This window comes from Saimiri boliviensis, chromosome 14 (genome assembly GCF_048565385.1).
Source record: "Saimiri boliviensis isolate mSaiBol1 chromosome 14, mSaiBol1.pri, whole genome shotgun sequence".
Classification (NCBI taxonomy): Eukaryota; Metazoa; Chordata; class Mammalia; order Primates; family Cebidae; genus Saimiri; species Saimiri boliviensis.
In genome coordinates, this window is record NC_133462.1 from 78,621,360 (window position 1) to 78,644,259 (window position 22,900).

Consider the following 22,900-nt stretch of genomic DNA (forward strand, 5'->3'; position numbering starts at 1 on the left):
GAATGATCCTCCTGCTCTAGCCTCCCAAAGTGCTGGGAGGGTAACTTTTGACTCCCCAGAAACTTGCCTGCTGCTGCTGACAGCTTCACAAATTTCCTTTTTCTTTTTTTCTTTTTTTTTTTTTTTTTACAATGGTCATTAAGTAGATTCATTTATGTTGAATTGGGGATAACCACAACTGCAGACCTCAATCTGTGGTGTGTATCAAGCAATTCGGCTTCTTCTCATAATGTCACGACTTCCCTATGCTTCTTGGGAGCATGTATGGCATCACTTAGTGGCACTTCATATAAGTCCCAAGGTGTTATTCAAGGTTTATGGTATTGCATTAAACACAGGAAAAAATACTCGAGAACTATGAGATTCCTATTGCCTATTGCATTTTTTACTGATAACACTTGAGCAAGCGGACACTTGCCCACAATAGCAATAGGAGGTGGCTATGAAATTATTTTTTTATTTTTATTTTATTTTTTTTTAAGACGGAGTTTCACCATGTTGGTCAGGCTGGTCTTGAACTCCCGACCTCAGGTGATCCTCCCGCCTTGGCCTCCAAAGTGCTTGGATTATGGGCGTGAGCCACTACGCCCGGCGGCTATGAAATTATTAAAGTACAGCATATATTACAGTTAATTTTAGGCAGTTGTGATTTAATGCTGCATATTTGCATTGTTTACATTTGTCTCCACTGTGAATGGCAGCATGTGAGGTGTGTTTGTGTGCTGATAAATTTTAACTTTTTATAACAGATTTGTGTATATTATATGGTAGTAAATGATAAAAAAAAAAAGATTATATATGTTTTATGTATTCATGACCTGTCTGGCTTTTTCTTAATTTTTAAAAAAAAAATATTTCTAGGCTACATGGTCATACATGGTTATCTATGAGCTTTTTCATGTTGTTGAAAAATCTCCAAAGTATATTCTAATATATTTATTGAAAATAATCTGCATATAAGTTTTCCTATGCAGTTCAAACCCATGTTGTTCGAGGGTCAACTGCAGTTACATTCGCAAACGAAAATGATGTAAAAGCTACCATGAGCATATCAAGAAAAACAAGAAATGGATGGAAGAACAAATAGCACATCTCCTAAGCAGCAAGGGTTATCTCCATTGGATGACGTCACAGGGGCTTCTGCTCGCCACAGCCTCTCTAGGTTGCAGCTCACGACCTGGCTCCACCCCAGAGAATGTGCTGAGTTGCAGGGAAGGTTAAAAACTGCTATGTAGCCTCATAAACACAGCATTCTGTAATGCACAGATACTTTCACTCAAATACTGGCAGCATTCTGATCCTGGTTTTGGAAAAACTAAATGGAACATTTTTGTCCATTTCTATACCTAGAAAAATAGACTGGGAGGATACATGCAAACAGTACCAGTAGTACCCTTTGGGGAGGTGGGACTATACACAACTTATTTTTCTTATCACATTTTTTCTACAATACATACATTTTCCATGAGGAATTATTTATATAACGAGAAGAGTTATTTTTAAAAAGCCTATCCCGGCTGGGCGCGGTGGCTCAAGCCTGTAATCCCAGCACTTCGGGAGGCCGAGGTGGGTGGATCACTAGGTCAAGAGATCGAGACCATCCTGGTCAACACGGTGAAACCCCGTCTCTACTAAAAATACAAAAAATTAGCTGGGCATGGTGGCACGTGCCTGTAATCCCAGCTACTCAGGAGGCTGAGGCAGGAGAATTGCCTGAACCCAGGAGGCGGAGGTTGCGGTGAGCCGAGATCGCGCCATTGCACTCCAGCCTGGGTAACAAGAGTGAAACTCTGTCTCAAAAAAAAAAAAAAAAAAAAAAGCCTATCCTCTCTGATTATATACATCGCGCTAACATTCTGTAGAATCACTGAGACCTGCAAATGTTCCCACTGTGTTAAGAAATAAAAGCTAAGAAGTGATCAAATGCAAAGCAGGGAAAAACAAGAAATAGGAAAGCCCTGTGTTAAAATACTTTGCTTAACATCATCTCTGGTGGCCAGGCTAAAATATGGCTTCCCTGCTCAGACTGTCAGTAGTCCTACAGAATATAAATACATGTTTTCTAGAATAGGCACTACTAGTGCAAAAAATAAAAAGACTGAAGGAAGATTATCCTTCAATAATTTTAATATTCAATACTTTTAATAAAATAATTTTAATTATTTAAAATACTTTTAGTAAAAGGGGCTAATACCTATAATTTATTGAGTACTTACTATGTGTAAGCTATTTTTCTCAAGACAGTGTCCTCAATTCTTACAACTACCTTCTTTATAGATGAAAAAATTGAGGCTAAGGAACATTAATCAACTGTCCATGGTCACAAAGCTAGGAAGTTCTGGAGAAAATATTTGAAATCACAATTCTTTCCACTATATCCACTCCCTCAAAAGGAAAAAAAAAATGGCAGCAGTATAATTTAAACCCAGATCTTAGGCTGGTCTCTGTGGATAAGCCACATAACCAAATATCCATATCCACATATACTTGATCCAAACCACATAGCTGAGATTCCCTGCTCCAATCTTTATTTTGAAATTTTTCAGGCTGGGTGTGGTGGCTCATGCCTTTAATCCCAGCACTTTGGGAGGCTGAAGTGGGCAGATTGCTTGAGCCTAAGTGTTTTGAGACCAGCCTGGGTACACATGGTGAAACTCCATCTCTACCAAAAAAACAACACAAAAATTATGGACATGTGAGCATGCTCCTGTAGTCCCAGCTACTGGAGAGGCTGAAGCAAAAGCAACACCTGAGCCCAGGAGTTTGAAGTTGCAGTGAACCATGATTGTGCCACTGTACTTCAGCATGGGTGGCAGAGTGAGACCCTGTCTCAAAGAAAATAAATAATAAAAAACAGAAAAAGTCCAAATCTACAAAAAATTGTTTAAATGCCAAAGGTGTACTTTAAATTCTCCAGCTAGTCTCCTGCTGCTAACACCTTGTCCCTTTTGCTTTCTCCATGTATATAGGTAATTATTTTTTATCAAATGAAGGTTGCAGACATCATGACATTTCATTTCTAAATACTCAGCATGTATCGCCTAAAAACAAGGACAGTCAACCACAATACCATTATCAGGCCTACAGAATTTAACATCAATACAGTTATATCATCTAATATTAAGTATGTTCAAACTTCCCCACTTGTTTCTAAAACATGCACCACAACTGTTATGGTTATTGTGGGGGTGATTCGGGATCAAGAATCACACCCTGCATTTGTCTGTCCTGTGTGATGGCTCTTAGGTTCCTTTCACCTAAAGCAGCCTCTACCTTTGTCTTTCATGTTGCTAAAATTTTTGAAAGGTCTGGGCCAACTGTATTATACAATGTCCTACCAACAGATTATGTCTGATTGTTCTCTCGTGATTAGAATCATGGAGAACATGTTGGCAAGAACAGGACACAGGTTATGGTAGTACACTGCTTCAGGAGTATGCAAAGTGGGTTTGTTTTGTGGTTGGTGAACAGGATCTACTAGATAAGTCTACTGATACTCCAAAAACACGGGAATATCCTGTTCCCTGGCCTCTAAACTCAAGGTCTCAGCATCCTTTGGTGGTTGTAATAGTGACTTCACTGTGGTTAAATAGTGACTTCTCCCATTCTTTCCACATTTATTGGCTGGCATTCTCCTGTAAAGAAGCATTTTCACTGACTCTCTCCCTTTGTGAAAATCACTGTAGATTCATGATTTTTTTTCTTTTATAAACTGTGGAATATATCTTTTACTACCATTCTTTTGATGTTCAAATTGTCCCCAAACGTGATCAATGGGAGCTGCTCAAGGCTCTTGTATTCTTTTAATGTTTCTAAATTAATCTTGCTTTCTGACCTAGTAAGACTTTCCAAGATCATTTCCTCAATAAGATCTCATTTCTTTTACTGGAAAATGGTAGTCAGAAACCAATATATGGAACCAGGAATACTCATGCTACTGGGTGTCACTGCAAAGAGCCAAGAAATATGTATGTATGTGTGTGTATATACACATAATAAAATGTATATATATGTGTATGTATTGTGTATATATATATACACACACACACAATTTTATTATATATACACACACATTTTTTTTCTATTGACAGACTTTTTTTTTTTTTTTTTTTTTTTTTTTTTGAGGTAGGGTTTTGTTCTGATGCCCCATCTGGAGGGCAGTGGCACGATCGCATCTCACTGCCACCTTGACCTCCTAGGCCCAAGTGATCCTCTCACCTCAGCCTCCTCAGTAGCTGGGACTACAGACATGAACCACTACATCTAAGTTTTGAAATTTTTTGTAAAGACAGGTTCTCGCTAAGTTGCCTAGGCTGGTCTTGATCTCCTGGGCTCAAGTGATCCTCCCACCTCGGCCTCCCAAAATGCTGGGATTACAGGAGTGAGCAACCATATCCTAGCTGATGTATTTTTTTTAACTGATGCATAATAATTACACATATTTATGGGGTACAATGTGATGCTTCAATACATGTATACATTATATAATGATCACAGGGCAATTAGCATATCTATCACCTCAAACAAGAAAATATATTGTTTTTAAAAATCAGTTTCTCCCCAGTATTTCCAATTCAAATTCAATACTACAGAGTTATTCACGGTCTTTCTATATTTGTATCTCCTTTCTCCTTGGTTCTAAAATATAATGCCGCCTTGCCTCAGGATCCAATGACAATTGGTTCTAGGACCCCTGGGAATACCAAAAAGCTCAAGTCCCCTATATAAAAATGGTAGTTATTTGCACATAAACCACGTACAGTCTCCCATATACTTTAAATCACTTCTAGGTTACAATGCCTCACACAATGTAAATGCTATGTAAGTAGCTGTTAATGCTGTACTGGTTTTTTTAATTTGCATTATTTTGTTTTAATTTTGCATTATTTTTAATTTTTTGTTTAATTTTGTTGTTGTAATTTTAACTGTTGTTCAATTATTTTTAATTCTTTTCTTCCCCAAACATTTTTGCTGTTTGGTTGGTCAAACCTGCAGATGTGGAATCCAAGAATATGGAGGGTCAACTGTACTATTATGTAATTGTTTTCATCATCTACAATATATATAAAATAGTTCACAATTACTGCACCAATACCACACTACCTATAACAAACCCACTGTGTAAAGGTCAAGATTGCTTTGTAGTTCTTTTTGCCCTTGGAATAGGTGTCACTAAGGGTACATAATCAGACCACTTTATTGAAAATCATTTGAATGTATTCTTTAGGAACTATTTAAAATTCAAATTACTTTTTTCTAAAAGAAATTCTAAGTATATAATTGAGTAACTATACATGGACATTGAATAAATGCATTCCTCTTAGAGACAGGTCTGTTTCTAATAGATCCTACTAACTGGTGACAGGAACACATCATGAGTTCATTGACAGCATGACCAATTTGTATATGTTCTTGTTCAAATGCTCCTACCTTCAATTTTTTCTTGCAGTATATCCTCTGAAAAGTCTGAAGCTAATGCAGCCAATTTACTCAAGCCAAGAAGGGTTTTTTTCTTTGCAAAGTAACGAGTTTCCATATTTGCCAAACCCAGAAGTGTTGCATGAGCCTACAATAAACAAAATATGTAAACCATCATAAGATACTGAGTACCAATTCAAGTTGAAAAAAAGGTAAGTAAACCCCAAACTGGTTTTTTCCCCCCAGGCCATATCAATGAAAGACAAGTCAACAGTTAGCAAACCTAAAAACTGAGCAGTACCATAACACTGAGAGTAATTACAGAGCAAAATATCAACCATCCACACTAATTACTGGGAAGAGAGACATGTACAAAACATTTGCTCTAAAAACAATTACATATTCACCTGAACATCCTGTCAAGAACAAATTTTAAAATTAATTTTTTACTCATAATTTGAATATTTATTACAACAATATACTCATTTAAAAAAGGCCAATGGCTGTTACAGACCCATCATTAACTTTTTTGTGATTTTAACTATCATAATGGACTACGTTCCTTTTGGAGACAGAGCCTTGCTCTGTTGCATAGGCCAGAGTGCAGTGGTTCACTGCAAACTCCACCTCCCAGGTTCAAGTGATTCTCCAGCCTCAGGGTCCTGAGTAGCTGGAATTACAGGCATGTACCACCATACCTAGCTGTGTTTTGTATTTTTAATAGAGACAGGATGTCACCACGTTGGCCAGGCTGGTCTCGAACTCCGATATCTGCCCACCTCAGCCTCCCAAAGTACTGGGATTACAGGCATGAGCTACTACACCCAGTCTGGACTACATATTTTTATTGAGATATTAGAAGTAATGGCAATACCATCGCAAACTAAGAATATTTTTTGCAAATTATGTGAGAGAACAGGAGTACACATTCTAAATAATCCATAAGAAATGTTTTTAAATTAAAAAAATTTTTATTGTATACTGACAAATTGTAATTGTATACATTTACGGATACAAAGTAATGTTATAATATATATATGTGATGTGGAATGATTAAATCAAGATAATTAACATGCCCCTTATCGCAAATACTTATCTGTGGTAAGAACATTTCAAATTTGTTTTCTTGGAAATTCTGAAATGTACAATATACTATTATTAACTTGAGCCACCATACTGTGCAATATATATAAAAAAATCTTCCTGGCTGGGTGCAGTGGCTCATGCCCGTAATCCCAGCACCTTGGGAGGCTTGAGGTGGGTGGATCACTTGAGCCCAAGAATTCGAGACATGCCTGGGCAACACAGTGAGACCCCATCTCTAAAAACACAAAAATAAAAACAATCTTCTGCCTAACTGAAGCTTGTACCCTTTGACCAACTTCTCGAGCCCTTTTGGCCATTTTTAAATTGGGTTATTATTTTGCAATTGACCTGAGTTCCGTGTATGTGTGTCTGTGTGTGTGTGTGTGTGTGTGTCTCTCTCTATAAAATCCCCTCACCCTTCTGACAACCACCATCCTTCTCTCTGCTTCCATGAGTTTAACTGTTTTGGATTCCACATGTGAGTGAGATCATCTGGCATTTGTCTTTCTGTGTCTGGCTTATTTCATTTAGTGTAATGTCCTCCAGTTTCATCAATGTTGTTGCAAATGAATTTCCTTCTTGCTTCAGGCTGAATATTACTGCATTGTGTATTCTATATATAATACCTTCTTTACCATTTACATTGATTGACGGACACTCAGGTTGATTACCTAACTTGGCTACTGGGAATATGCTGCAATGAACATGGGAATGCAGGTAGCACTTCAACATACTGATTTCAACTCCTCTGGATATATACTCAGAAGTGCGACTGCCAGATTATACAGTAACTTTTTGAGGAACCTCCATACAGTTTCCCATAATGGTTGTACTAACTTACACTCCCACCAAGAGTGCATCAGGGATCCCTTTTCTCCATGTCTTCTCCAACACTTGTTATCCTTCATCTTTTTGATCAACAGCCATTCAAACAAATGTAAGGTGATGTCTCATTGTGGTTTAAATTTGCATTTACCTAATGATTAGTGATGCAGAACATTTTTTTTTTCAAATATCTACTGGTCAACTGCATGTCCTCTTTTGAGAAATAACTATTCAGGTCTTTTGCCATTCATTCATTCATTTATTTTGGGACAAGGCCTCACTCTGTTACCCAGGCTAGAGTGCAGTGGCACAATCTCAGCTCACTGCAGCCTTGACCTCCAGAGTTCAAGTGATCCTCTTGCCTCTGCCTCCCAAGTAGCTTGGACTACAGGAGTGCATCACCACACCTGGCTGTTTTTGTATTTATGTTCCCTAGGCCAGTCTTGAACTCCTGCACTCAGGAGATCCACCTGCCTCAGCCTCCCAAAGTACTGGGATTACAGGTAAGCCACCATGCCCGGCTCCCTTATATATTTTGGACAGTAACCCCTTCTTAGGTGTATGACTATAAACAGTATTTTAATTACGAAAAACTAAACTAATTAAAGCTGCCTAAATAAATTGCACACATCTGCTCCATGTAAAAATCCTTCTTACCTTTTCTAATTCTTGGCTATTAATTTCATGTAACCAGCTGAGATGTTCATGAGCTTGCAAAAAATTGGCCAACTGTCCATGCTGAGAAATGGGCTGAGATAATAATTTGCCTCGCTTTCCTTTCTCCAGATACCAACGGAAGAGAAAGTCTGAAAAATTCTATAAGTAACAGTACACAGAATTCATAATAGTTTTAAAAAATACATTTCTGATAACAAAACATAACTTTCTTCCAAAGGCCTCCAAAACAGAAAACGTGTTCTAAACAATAATTTCCTATATTGTAGGATCACTTAATTCAATCATCTCATTTGACAAAAGTGTAAATTCAGATTCAGAAAGGCCATCTTGCTCAAGATCACTGACAAGATTAATGGCAGAATCTAGATGTGTGTTGGCCAATATGGAAGCCACTGGCCACATGTAGCTGTTTAAACTTAAATAAAAAATTAGACTGAAAGTTAAAATTCAGTTTCTCAGCTACATTATCCACATTTCAAGTGCTCAGTAGCCACATGTGGCCAGGGACTCCCGTTTGGACAGTGCATATCAACATCTCCATTATCACACAAAGCTCTGTGGGACAGCACTGAGATTCCAGAATTCTGTGCCAGCTGGCCACATGGGCTGACATAATACATCAGAATCTAGAGAGGCCCAAATGCACAGCCAGTTTTCCCCACTGGGTTTGTGGAGTGTTGGGGTAGTATGGAGGCTGAGCTAGAGAGGAAGACTAAGACATCCTACAGTCTCAGAGTGTTTATTAAGAGAAACTTCCACTAAAGCAGGGATCCCGCCATGAATACAGGTGTCTCTCCAAAAGACTTCTGAAACCAGAAATGAAATGAATATTACACGAGCTGAGATCAAGTCCTGGTCCACCTCTATTCCTAATGGACTGAGTCATCTTCCTCTCCTCTAAACTGCCTAATAGAGAAAAAGGAAAATCCGCCAAGGGACAAATAACATCGATTTTCATATTATAAAGTTTTAAAAATATGTAATGTCATAAATACAATTTAAAAATTATCAGATATAAGCAGCAAAATAAGCAACATAAAAGCAGGCAACAGAAACAGACCCAAAGATAATTAGAGTAAGCAGAAAAGGACTTTAAAATAACATTTAAACACATTAAAATGTAAAAATGAATAAAAATGTCAAAATAGAAAGTAAAGCAACAAAAATAATTTTAAAATCATGATCAGTGCAAAATTTATTTATATATCTATCTATGAGACAAAGTCTTGCTCTGGCGCCAGGCTGGAGTGCAGTGGCGCGATCTCAACTCACTGCAAACTCTGCCTCCTGGGTTCAAGTGATTCTCCTGCCTCAGCCTCTTGAGTAGCTGGGATTATAGGCATACGCCACCAAGTCTGCCACCAGCTAATTTTTGTATTTTTAGTAGAGACAGGGTTTCACCATGTTGGCCAGGAGGGTCTCAATCTCCTGACCTCATGATCCTCCCAAATTGCTGGGATTACAGGTGTGAGCCACTGCTCCCAGCCACATAAAATATTTATTTAGCAATGTTTTGAAATATTAAATGAGCCATATCCAACAACTGAGCTGTTTATTTATTTATTTATTTATTTATTTATTTATTTATTTAATTTTTAGACAGAGTCTTGCTCTGTTGCCCAGCCTGGAGTACAGTGGCATGATATTGGCTCACTGCAACCTCTGCCTCCTGGTTCAAGCGATTGTCCTGCCTCAGCCTCCTAAGTAGCTGGGATTACAGGTACATGCCACCATGCCTGGCTAATTTTTGTATTTTTAGAAGAGACAAGGTTTCATCATGTTGGCCAGGCTGGTCTCGAACTCCTGACCTCAGGTGATCCGCCTGCCTCAGCCTCCCAAAGTGCTGGGATTACAGGCGTGAGCTACCTCACCCAGCCCAACAACTGATCATTGATCAAGTAAGTCATACCTAGTCAATGAAATACTATAATGCCATTAAAAATGCTGCTGTAGAATATTTAATGACATGAACAAATGTTTGCAATGTATCAAGTGAAAAAAGCAGTTGACAAAACATGTTTGTCTATAACAGATAGAGTGTAAAAGACTGAAAATATAAACCAAATGTTTAAAAGGATTCTCTCTGGGTGGTGAGTTTTATCTTTTGTGTTTATAGTGTCTAAATTTTATACAAAATTACATTTACAGTAATACAAAAATAAGCTTTTCAGAGTAATCAACTGACTGAATAGACTGGTTTTAAGAAACAATTTAAATTCACTTAAGACAGTGTCACAATGGGAACTTTTGTTTTTAAGATATGGTCTAGCTATGGTGTAGTGGCACAATCTTGGCTCACTGGCCTTGACCTCTTGGGCTCAAATGATCCTCCCGCCCTAGTCTTCTGAATAGGTGCTGCCACAGGCATGTGCTGCCACATCTGGTAAATCAAAAAAAAATTTTTTTTTTGTAAAGGGAGGGTATCATTATGTTGCCCAGGTTGGCCTCAAACTCCTGGCCTCAAATGATCCTACTGCCTTGGCCTTTCAAAGTGCTGGGATTACCAGCTTGAGCCATTGAGGCTGGCTGGGACTTTGTTTTTTTTAAACAGGAAACATAATATTCCTTAAGGAAAATGAGAATATTAGGTGTATGTAAGCTAAGCTCTCTTACAGTACTGTTCTGTGCTCCCAAGTATCTTCTATCCAATTTTGAAAAACTTTACCAATATTCATGTATCTAAGTACTTTTATTTTAACTAGCAAATATATAAACAGAAATGAAAGTTAAATGTATTTTCCAAAGGCCAAATAATCTTTTTTTTTTTTTTTTTTTGAGACGGAGTTTCGCTCTTGTTACCCAGGCTGGAGTGCAATGGTGCAATCTCAGCTCACTGCAACCTTCGCCTTCTGGGTTCAAGCAATTCTCCTGCCTCAGCCTCCCGAGTAGCTGGGACTACAGGCGTGCGCCACCATGCCCAGCTAATTTTTGTATTTTTAGTAGAGACGGGGTTTAACCATGTTGACCAGAATGGTCTCGATCTCTTGACCTCGTGATCCACCCACCTCGGCCTCCCAAAGTGCTGGGATTACAGGCGTGAGCCACCGCGCCTGGCCTCAAATAATCTTTCAGTAACATTTATATATAAAGAACTGTGGTCAGGCAGTGGCTCACGCCTTTTATCCCGGCAATTTGGGAGGATGAAGCAGGAGGATCACTTGTGCACAGGAGTTCAAGACCAACCTGGGCAACATTGCAAGACTTTGTCTCTACTGAAAAATAAAATTAGCCAAGCATGGTGGTGAGCTCCTGTGGTCCCATCTACTGGAAGACTGGAGGTATGGGAGGGGGTGAGATGGGAGAAGCAATTGGATCCAGGAGGTTGAGGCTGTCATGAACCAAGACCTCGCTACTGTACAAAATTTACAAAGAAACACAACATACAAAGTAGTCTTCTCATCAAAGTTAACTACAGAAAGACTGCATCATATTCTAAGCCCTGATTACAGATTTGAAATGGCAAAGTCATTTCAAGAAAAGGCCACTAAAGGACTCAGTGGCCACACACCCAATGCCCGTCACCTGATCAGCAAACTGGGTCATGTAGCGCTGGAGTCGGCTCTGGTTGTCAGTTTGCTCACACATTTGTACCAAGATATCAAAGTCACAGTATTTCTCTGCTAGAGAAGCAGCCCACAGGTACTGGCCTAGTGTAACTGTGGGAATGAGAACAGATGGGAAAAGAATCCTGTTAGCAAAACTTAAAATCTATAATAAAAAATATTACTTGAAATTTTGTCTTTATTCCTATTATAAACCAAGAATCGTTAATGGAATAGAAACCTTACTACTTACTGGCACTTAATTTCACAATTAACATCAATTCCTTAAAGATGCAAACTCAGGCCAGACATAGTGGCTCACACCTGTAATCCCAGCACTTTGGGAGGCCAAGGTGGGTGGATCACCTGTGGTCAGGAGTTCGAGTCCTGCCAGGCCAACACGGTGAAACCCTGTCTCTACCAAAAATACAAAATGGGCCAGATGTGGTGACATATGCCTGTTATTCCCAGCTACTTGGGAGGCTGAGGCAGGATAACTGCTTGAACCTGAGAAGCAGAGGATGCAGTGAGCTGAGATTATACTACCGCACTACAGCCTGGATGAGAGAGTAATGCTCTACCTCAAAAAAAAAAAAAAAAAAAAAAAAGCAAATTCAGACTCTTCTTTCGTCACTGCCTCCCCAAAATGCTATTCCTTTCCTTCATATAAGAGTAAAGCAAACTCCTCCCAATCCTAGCCTGGGGTATAATGTTGGCTGAACAGCCATACTATCTTATCTGTACCCCTCAAGCAGCCCTCATCAGGCTCTACTTTGAATCCAGTTAGTCACGTAAAGGTCTGTGACGCCAAGCTCTTTAAGGGTAGTCTCCACATGTTGTTTAATTTATTTACAATAAATTTATTTAATTTATTTTATTAACCATCTTCAGTATCATCTATGGTACTTGTGCCTAGATAGTAACGGAAAAAAAGGTGAGCACAGAAAGCTGTGCATATTTGCTTTAAGTTCTTTATTACAGTTAGATTAACACTACTACACTGAATATCGTGCATCAACTACTCAAACCTTTCATCCATTCAGCAAATTTAAAACTCTTGCCAAGCAAGTATCATGAACTTACGAAGAGGAGATAAAAGATCTGATCTTTTCTGTAGGTATTCCATCTCCAGATTGTCATATCTTTCCTGATTACTGGATTTATCCACAGACTTAAGCTGAGAAACATAACCATCTAGGAAGCAATCGATTAGTGCTACCAGTTGCTCAGTCACAATGTTTCGGAGGTTGCTGTCTGCCTGTGGATAAACCACCTTTAGGACGATCTCATGCTGGCGCATTATTACTGTTCGGATGCCACCAGGACCACTCGTTGCTGTGAAATCACACAAAATAATATGGTTAAGTAAGGGCTCTAGTGATGGCTAAAGGAAAGACTAATTGCATAAAAATTATGCCTCTTCATCACTGCTGGAAAATTAAATTGAACAGGGATTCAGGTATACGTGTCAATGCCCTTCTTGAACCCATCTTCTCTAAGGAGATTTCCTCAGCAAAGCCAGGTAAACATGATTCTTCTTCCTTCTAAATTCCTTTAATCCTACTCCACTTACTTTCTTGTATTAAATTAATATAAAATACAGTCCATAACCTCCAGGGCCAGGACCTGCTTCTATGAATAACTATTTGAACTAAAACCTAATAAATGCATAAGTACCAGTTAAATAAATTATAGAGAGATCTATAAATGAGAGTAACGGAAGAATAAAGTGATTTTGACAAGAGCTGCTCAATGTGGAAATGGCACTTTTTCCTTTCACTTACAAACCTACACCAGGGGAATAACACAACTTCTAAAAATGATGGGTCACTAGAAATACATTTTGAACAACTGTTAATAAATCAGTATATTACCCGTCCATGGAACATATTCAGGTTCTTTCTCTGGTGGTTCTTCTTTTCTATACAAAGAGTTTCTATTTTGGCGATAATGACTAGCAGCCTGAAGCATATCCTGGAATAAAAGTCAATGCAAAAAAAAATGATGGATTACAGTATTTCCCAAGATAATTTAAGAACAAAGTTAGTAGGCCGGGCGCGGTGGCTCAAGCCTGTAATCCCAGCACTTTGGGAGGCCGAGGCGGGTGGATCACGAGGTCGAGAGATCGAGACCATCCTGGTCAACATGGTGAAACCCCGTCTCTACTAAAAATACAAAACATTAGCTGGGCATGGTGGCACGTGCCTGTAATCCCAGCTACTCAGGAGGCTGAGGCAGGAGAATTGCTTGAACCCAGGAGGCGGAGGTTGCGGTGAGCCGAGATCGTGCCATTGCACTCCAGCCTGGGTAACAAGAGCGAAACTCCGTCTCAAAAAAAAAAAAAAAAAAAAAAAAAAAAAGAACAAAGTTAGTAAGAAAAAATACTCAGGGGCCAGGCATGTTGGCTCACACCTGTAATCTTAGTGCCTTGGGAGGCCGAGGTAGGAGGATTACTCCTAGCTTGATAACACAGTGAGACCCCATTTCTACAAAAACTTTTAAAGATTAGCTGGGCATCGTGGCATGCACCTGCATTCCCAGACACTTGAGAGACTGAGGCAGGAGGACTGCTTGAGCCCAGGGGTTTGAGGCTGCAGTGAGCTATGATCAAGCCACTGTAAACCCAGCCTGGCAACAGAGTGAGACCACGTCTAAAAAAAAGAAAAGGAAAGAAGAGAAAAGGTAAGCACAGATCTGTATGATTACTTTTTGATTCTTTCTGCTTTTAGAGTTTGTTTTACTCCACAATTTAACTTCTTTTCTGGAAAACAATAGTAACCAAAGTAGGAAAATCATTACTATAAGTCCACTAGCTAAAATTAAAAGGAACATTTTAATAATAAAAGTAGCAAGGTTTTGAGTAATTAAAAAAATAGAAATGAGAAATATGTAAATAGTTACATTAAGAATATATTTGGTGAAACCCCGTCTCTACTAAAAATATAAAAAAATTAACTGGGCATGGTGGCGCGTGCCTGTAATCCCAGCTACTCAGGAGGCTGAGGCAGGAGAATTGCCTGAACCCAGAAGGCGGAGGTTGCGGTGAGCCAAGATTGTGCCATTGCACTCCAGCCTGGGTAACAAGAGCGAAACTCCATCTCAAAAATAAATAAATAAATAAAATAAAATAAAAAATAAAAAATAAAGAATATATTTGCAATCAGGCATGGTGTCTCAGGCCTGTAATCCCGACACTCTTGGAGGCGGAGGCAGAAGGAACTTGTGAGACCGAGAGTTCAAGGCTATAGGGAGCTATGATGGTGCCACTGCACTCCAGCCTGGGTGACAATGAGACCTTGTCTCTGAAAAAAAAACTAACCAAACAAAAAGAACTGCAAAGATACAAATGCACCTTCCCAAATGAAAGGTTTCTTGTTCTACCAAATGGAAACTGAGTATTACAGAAATTTATTAATAGGCACCAGGCTAACATTTGAAATATTCATTAACTGATTAAAATGACTGACATTTTTCTAATTTTGGGGGGATTAACAAAATGTCTACAACCTTATAAATTATTGGCAATACAGAGTAGGAATATGGAAACCACTTCCTTGTCCATCCATGCTCTGGGCTTTGATTTGCTGAAACCTTTCCCTTATTTTTGTACCTTGAGAATATTGTTCACATTGATCACCACTTCAGCCCATTCAACGGAATCCAAAGGTGTATCCCTCAAGACTTGCTCCTCATGCTCCAGTAAGCACTCACAGATGGTATCTACTTGGGATACCTGAGAGAATACACAGAAGTCAACTACTTACAACAAAAATTATGGTGATGGGTAACAACTTCCCACTGAGTTTACTCATTAAGCCATATCTTCAGACCTATAGATGAAGGAAAATTTATTGACAGTTGGTGGTCAAAATAAGTTTAAAAATCAAGACAGGTCAGATCTCCTAACTTTTAAAAGTTAACAGTGCCCAAATAACTAAGTCTTGTAAACAGGCAAATTCTGAATTGTTACCAAGTAGATTTTTTTTATTTAAACAATGGTATTATTTGTTTATTATAGCTACTCTGCTCAGTGCACCTTTAAATAGCATTAGGTTACAGGTGATGTCACTTCGAAATATAAGACCTCAAACTAATGAACTAATAGATTAAAATGATGTCAAAAATGAACTTGCTAATTTCTCTGAGAATTCCCCATTTTCAGACATAACAGAAATGTTTGCAGAATAGAAGCAACATAAGAGAATAAGGAACTAAATACATAACTCCTAACTCTTCCTTTATTAACACATAAAGACAACAGTGCAAATATATCCTCAGGCACTGAAACTCTTATTTCAAGTTCAAGTCTGCACTTAAGCCTTCCCCCTTTATTTAGAGTTTGCAAGGCAATGGATACTCAGAGATAAGAAGAAAGAAAAACCAGATTAGCTGCCCTCAAGGACCTCACAAAGTAGCTAAAAAAAAAACAAGATATACAGGCACAGATAAAACATGACCCAAACCAAATCCCTCCCTTTTGCAAACCTGGTTCTTCCTTTTGCATTTCTGATGTTAGCCAAAGGCATCCTAACAGCCTAGGCAAGAAATCTTCAGCATATTTAATTTGTAAGATTAAGTGTAAGAATATTTTACATTCTAACATGAAAAACACAATGAAAGCATAAATAATGGCCAGGCGAGGTGGCTCACGCCTGTAATCCCAGCACTTTGGGAGGCTGAGGCAGGTGGGTCACGAGGTCAAGAGATCGAGACCATCCTGGCCAATACAGTGAAACCCCATCTCTACTAAAAATACAAAAATTAGCTGGGCACGGTGGCACATGCCTGTAGTCCCAGCTACTTGGGAGGCCAAGGCAGGAGAATCACTTGAACCTGGGAGGCAGAGGTTGATGCAGTGAGCTGAGATCGTGCCACTGCACTCCAGCCTGGAGAAACAGGGAGACTCCACCTGAAAAAAAAAAAAAAAAAGAAAGAAAAGAAAAGAAAAGAAAAAAGAAAGACAGAATATAAAGAGCATAAAATGCCAAAACACTTGTTAAATTCTCTTACCATGTATATATTCAGTGATTTCAAATATTGCTCATATGCCATGCCAACATAGTCTGTTCCTTAAGCAGTGAGCTCTCTGTTTTTCCAGAGCCCTGTGAGGTACGAGCCCTTCCCAAACTGGAGGCAGGCAAAGTGGAAAGTGCACCCTCAGGCAGGCTCTATGTTGTTTTACTTTCCATCAGGGCTGCCAAATCAAAATATCTTTCTATATGGCCCACCAACAGAGATTGATTTCGGTTAACCAGCTTGTCCCAAAACATAAATAACCTTTAGAAAGGTTAAGTTGTCACCCATAAGTGGAAGAACAGGTAAAGAGAAAGAAAAATTACTATATGCATGTATCTGCTGTATTGCCTTTTCACGATGGTTATGGCATGGGAGAGGACCTTTAGAACTACACCCCAGAGAAACTGAAGACCAATGAACATCATGAGAAATCACGATAAATGGTGACGTGAATAGTCCTAAATATTACCATTTTTCATAGGGAACATTCTTTTGAGAAGCCAATCACATTTTTAGTTTTCCTGTATCATACTCCTAAAGCCTATTCCTAAAGTAATATTCTATATTATGTAATCAAATGATAATTTCCAGACCTTTCTCTAATAATTCAGCTAACTGAACGTGTGCATACTGAGCTGACAATTATGCTTTGCCCTTTGATCCAAATGCAGAATGAACCAGGCTCTTGCCCTGTTCTTACAAGTAATCTGTCATTAATAATTCTTAAAAACTCTTCGTCTTATTATATAAAATTATATATGAATAAAGACCAAAAAGGACACAAAAATGACAACAATTTGATTTGTTAGATCATGAAACTTGAGGTGATTCGTTTTTCTTTCTTTCAGATTTCTGGCATATTTCCTAGATTAAAAACAAAACATAACAGAGTGCTTTTCCTTTCACTCCCTAGAAACTAACCCAAATGTATAAAAACAAAGAATTCAAACTAAACACATTTATGGAATCAACAGAAAGACTGAACTTAGGTTACAGTCCATCAAACATTAAGAAAAAAGGACCTGTCGGCATTGTGTGTTACATGCTAGAATACAGTGAGGCTCTAGGAGGAAGGAAGCAAAATTTGAGACACCAATAGAGTCTGAAGTTCCTCAAATGTGTAAGAAATTCCAAGTTTCACAGAGCTGAAGGAAGAGCTGGCCCTGTTTCTAAAATCGGATAATTCTGCAGTCTCAGTTAAGACAACAGGTTTAAGTCCTAATGACACACCTTTAAAGGGAGACAGTGAAGTCTACCTTACTGCCTCAAAGGGTTGTGAAGCCTCACAAAAGCATAAAGATTGCGTTACTATTTCCACAATGTCCAGCTGCCACTGGCTAACCAGCATCTTAACCATTTTTGTCTTTGAAATTTATAGCAGGCTGGGCGTGGTGGCTCAAGTCTGTAATCCATGCACTTTGGAGGCCAAGGCGGGCGGGGCGGATCACCTGAGGTTGGAAGTTCAAGACCAGCCTGACCAACATGGCGAAACCCCGTCTTTATAATATAAATAAATAAATAAATAAATAAAAGAAATTTATAGCAGACTTTACTTTTTCTCTGAAAATAAATCTGATTTTACAAGCAAGATGTAGCAATGCGATCCTAAGAGGTAGCTGAGGAATTCAGTGAAGGGACTGTTTACAAAGGTATGGGCAAGATTAAGGGGTCCAACAAGGGATGGGGCAGCACCCAGGGTGAGCCATTATCAACCTCAGGCCTGAAGAGGCAAGAGGAGGGGCAGCTATTAGAAACACAGAGAAAGCAGCTGGACAAGAGGTACCATCCCCAACAGACAGGCTCAGCCAACGTAAAGTGGGCAGAGGCAAGGAAGAAAGCTGGGGGAATAACTACTCCAACTTCTGGCCTCTGGCAGGGCCTCACATTCATCACACTGGCCGGAAGCCAGATGGCAAGGGAAGCCACTCAGGAAGGCCAGTTTGTGGCAGAATCAAGAGCAGATCTGGAGAGACAAAGGAGAAGATCAGGTTGGACTCAGTGGCTCACGCCTGTAATCCCAGCACTTTGGGAGGCCAAGGCAAGTGGATCACCTTAGGTCAGGAGTCCGAGACTAGCCTGACTAACATGGTGAAACCCCGTCTCTACTAAAAATAGTAAAATTAGCTGGGCATGGTGGCTGGTGCCTGTAATCCTAGCTACTCAGAAGGCTGAGGCAAGAGAATTGCTTGAACTGGGGAGGCGGAGGTGTCCCTGGGTGACAGAGTGAGACTCCATCTCAACAAAAAAAAGGAGACGATCAGCACACAAAGCAAATAGGTACCTGCAGATAGTTTTTAGGGGAATAAAAAAGTAAACAGGGAGCACTTCTTAGTCAACTTTGCAAGCTCTTCTTTACAGGTAACTGATAAATGATACTTCTGAGTGACAGTTAAGCTAGAAAATATGGAGTCCAACTTAAAATTTCAGTGAGATCTTTTGTGATTTAACTTGTCCTCACCCTCTTTTCTGCCTAGGGCATGATCAGTAAATGGCACAGTTCTATAAAGCCACATGAAAGAGGACTCCTCTTACCTCCCTGAAAAAGACATCTGCAGGAGTCAGGTTGGATGGGATTTCATAATCCCTCTTGTTCAAAGCGATCAATATGGCTGTGTTCACGAGGTCAGAAAGCCGGGAGTGGTGGTTCTTAAGAACAATGGCGGCTGACAGCTTTTCCGCATGCTCACAGAGCAACAGTCGAGTGGCCATCGGTGTCCCTCTAACTGGAAAACTGCCTAGACGTCCAAATAAGCCAACCTTTCAAAAAGGCAAACACACATTCTTAGAAAGCAATTGCGGTAACATGTAAAATACCATAGCTGTATTTTCCCCAGGGTGCATAAGTTGTATATGCACCCTGGGCAGTCACTGGCCCCAGCTCTCCCCCAGCAAGTCCCTTCAGCTGTCTCTTGTTTTGGCTGTTTCTAACACACAAACACACTTCAGCCAGGCCATTAACACCCATAAGAAAGCACAGACAGACATCCCTGTTCTAAGACCAGGGTCACTCCTGGGCTTCTGCCCACTTCTATTGTCTCTACATAGGATGTTTCCCAAATTATTGTTTATGGTTAGCAAAACAGTCACACTGCTCTTTTTGTCTTTTGTGCCATGTTGCCCAGGGTGGAGTGCAGTGGTGCAATCACAGGTCACCCTAACCTTGAACCCTCAACTCAAGCCATCTTCCCACCTCAGCTTCCCAAGCAACATACCACTACACCGGGATAATTTTTAAATTTTATGTTTGTAGAGATGGGGGTCTCACTTTGTTGCCCAGGAGGCTGATCTTGAAGTTCTGGCCACAAATGAGCCTCCTAACTTGGCCTCCCCAAGCACTGGAATTACAGGTGTGAACCACTGCACGTGTGGCCTCATACTGCCCTTTACTAGCCATATCAATTAATTCCACTAGATTCCAGACTTTCAGGAATCAGAAACTCAGCAACCTCCACCTTCAAGGACTGATTTCCATACCCCTAACCCTGCGGGGAGGGTGGGGGCATCTTTAACCCTTTACATCTCCTACTGAGTTGCTTGATGCCCATCTGTGCTATGTTATGTGTTCTAGGGGTTTTCCCAAGCTTTCTCGCTGCATATGACATTACAATAAACTGAACTAGAAGAAGCCAAAAGACAGGCATAAATAATGAATACGTTTTCACACTTTAAGTAAAATTCCCTTTGTTAATAAATGATCTGATTTCCTATCCTTCATTTTGTATATGCTTTTGTAGTATTTACATGCTAGGAGAGATCTCTTTTATAACACAAAAGGGGTCATACTATATATATATTGTTCTGTAGCTTGTTTTGATAGTATCTTATTTTTCTAACACATTTAGATATCCAATATTTTTAATACTTCACTGAATCCTAATGTATTCAACCTGTTCACCTTATTATTTTAAAATAGCAATTACATAGTCTTTCCTGACTTGAATTGACTTCCTGGTTCCTTCAAAAATATTTTAGGTGTAGTTTTCAGCAAGGTCATCCCACTTGCCTGCTTTACTTTGCTTTGATTGTGGCACTGAGAGTGAAGCAATAGCTCTAGATCACACCTTTCCTAGGTGAGGCGTGGTGGCTCACACCTGTAATCCCAGAACTTTGGTAGGCCAAGGCAGGGGTATCGCCTGGGTAATGTGGTAAAACCCTGTCTCTAAAAAATATACAAAAATTAGCTGACTTAGTGGCGCATGCCTGTAGTCCCAGCTATTTGGGAGGCGGAGATGGGAAGATCGGCTGAGTCCGGGCAGACTGTAGCTATAGTGAGCTATGATCGGCCCACTGCACTCCAGCCTGGGTGACAGAGTAAGATCCTGCCTCAAAACAATTTAAAGAAAATTTTTAAAAATACAATCATTCTAGTCCCACAATGAAAATGATCAGATTATCTCCCTGCCTATGTACTGTATGGAGATACAATGTATAAGCACAAAGGCTTCTTCAACATCAGAAAACTAGAGGCAAAGGTCCTGTTCTGAGGCATTGGTGTTACTTCTACCCACTATAGAATGAAGATATGGACATGTGAATGCCAAGTTTGGCTCAAGGAGAAAAGGAATATCTCTCTATATTTAGAAATATTCCCTAAGACTGGGCACAGTGGCTTAGGCTTGTAACCCCAGCACTTGGGGAAGCCAAGACAAGAAGATCACTTGAGACCAGGAGATTGAAACCAGCCTGGGCAACATTGTGAGACCCTGTCTCTACAGAAAATAAAAAAATTAGTCGGGTATGGCAGTGAGCACCTGTAGTCCCAGCTGTTGGGGAGGCTGAGGTGGGAAGACTGCTTGAGTCCAGGAGGTTGAGCCTGCAGTGAGCTATGATTGTGCCACTGCACGCCACCTTGGGCAACAGAATGAGACCTTTCCTTAGGAGTATCTAGTTATACCTTTTTCCTGATTATTAACATAAATTCTTCCCAATTAGTAAAATCAGTTCTAAATATTAAAGGAAATAGAAATATAAAACGCATAACTGGAATGGGGTTTTCAGAACTAGCTAGACATTGCCTTGGGATGGATGCTGCTACCAATAGCCGTGAGACTTTGCGACGGTTCTCTGGAACCCAGGAAGGCTGAGAGCCAAGTGCTCATGCTCTACTGGCTTTCCGGCCTCTCAGTGTGGCAAATCAGGTCAGGGCAAGTACCTCCCAGCCAAGTATGCACATCTTGTTCCAATGAGAATGACTTGCCACTCTTCCCATGAAGAGGTACAATCATGCTGGATACAGTGGCTCACACCTGTAATCTCAGTGCTTTGGGAGGCAGGCGCAGGCGGATCACTTGAGCTTAGGAGTTCGAGACCAGCCTGGGCAATATGGCAAAACCCCTTCTCTACAAAAAATACAAAAAATTAGAGAGGTTCAGCACCATGTGCCTGTAGTCCCAGCAACTGGGGAGGCTGAGGCAGGAGAATCACTTGAGCCCAGGAGGCAGAGGTTGCAGTGAGCTGAGATTGTACCACTGCACTCCAGCCTAGGTAATGGGAGTGGAAACCCTGTCACACGCATATTTAAAAAAAAAAAAAAGAAAAGAGGTATAATCAATTCTTTAATCTCTTTCATCCCACCTGACTTTGTGACTTGCTTTGACCAATGCCACTTTACTGGAAGTAACATTATGTGACATCTGACATGAGCCCTTAAGAAGCCTATAGTGTCTATGTTCATCTGCTGAGACCAGAGGAAGCTGGTCCAGACCAGAGCAGGATTAGCAACTAAATGGAGAACCACATAACCTCTGTGGACAGTTGGAACCAATTGCCAGAAAGGGTGTAAAGGCTTGCAGACCCTCCAGCTCAGTGCATCCTAAAAGCAGGTCAAGTGATTCCAGGTGAAACCAACAGAAGAACTGTCTGACTAACCCACAGAATTGTTTTAAGCCACTGTTTTTGGTTTTGGGTGGTTAAGGCAGTAATAGTTAACTGGATACACTTGGCTAACTAAATGACCATATCAGGAGAAAATGTGTTTTTTCCCCATTAATCCATAGCCCACCTAAAATACAAAAGAGAGAGAGAGAGAGAGAGACAGACAGACAGACAGACAGACAGACAGACACAGACACAGAGAGACAGAGACAGACTCAATGAATGATTGGAGTTTTCTTGCCAAGGCAATAAGAGTAGACAGGAGACAAACCATGCACAAAAATGAACATGACTGTGGGATTAGGAACAATCAAGTCATTTCTGAAATTATCTAGTGCTGCACTGGCCAATAAGGAAGCCACTGTCCATAGTGGCTATTTAAATAAGTTAAACTTCACTTCTTTAGTTGCTAGTCACCTTTTAACTGTTCAGTGGTCACATGCGGCCAGCAGGTGTCCCAC

The 22,900-nt window shown here is 39.9% G+C and overlaps 1 protein-coding gene across 1 annotated transcript in view; it reads right to left on the reverse strand.

The window, feature by feature from the left end:
- The window catches only part of NUP133 (nucleoporin 133), an 86,757-nt gene that overhangs the window by 18,787 nt on the left and 45,070 nt on the right, over nucleotides 1-22,900 (reverse strand). Inside the window, exons 15-21 of the mRNA XM_039464189.2 lie at nucleotides 19,098-19,322; nucleotides 15,160-15,282; nucleotides 13,424-13,523; nucleotides 12,633-12,884; nucleotides 11,530-11,663; nucleotides 7,987-8,145; nucleotides 5,431-5,566 (exon numbers count right to left, since the gene is read on the reverse strand). Coding sequence (XP_039320123.1) covers nucleotides 5,431-5,566; nucleotides 7,987-8,145; nucleotides 11,530-11,663; nucleotides 12,633-12,884; nucleotides 13,424-13,523; nucleotides 15,160-15,282; nucleotides 19,098-19,322 — 1,129 coding nt within the window. The remainder of the gene's footprint in view (nucleotides 1-5,430; nucleotides 5,567-7,986; nucleotides 8,146-11,529; nucleotides 11,664-12,632; nucleotides 12,885-13,423; nucleotides 13,524-15,159; nucleotides 15,283-19,097; nucleotides 19,323-22,900) is intronic.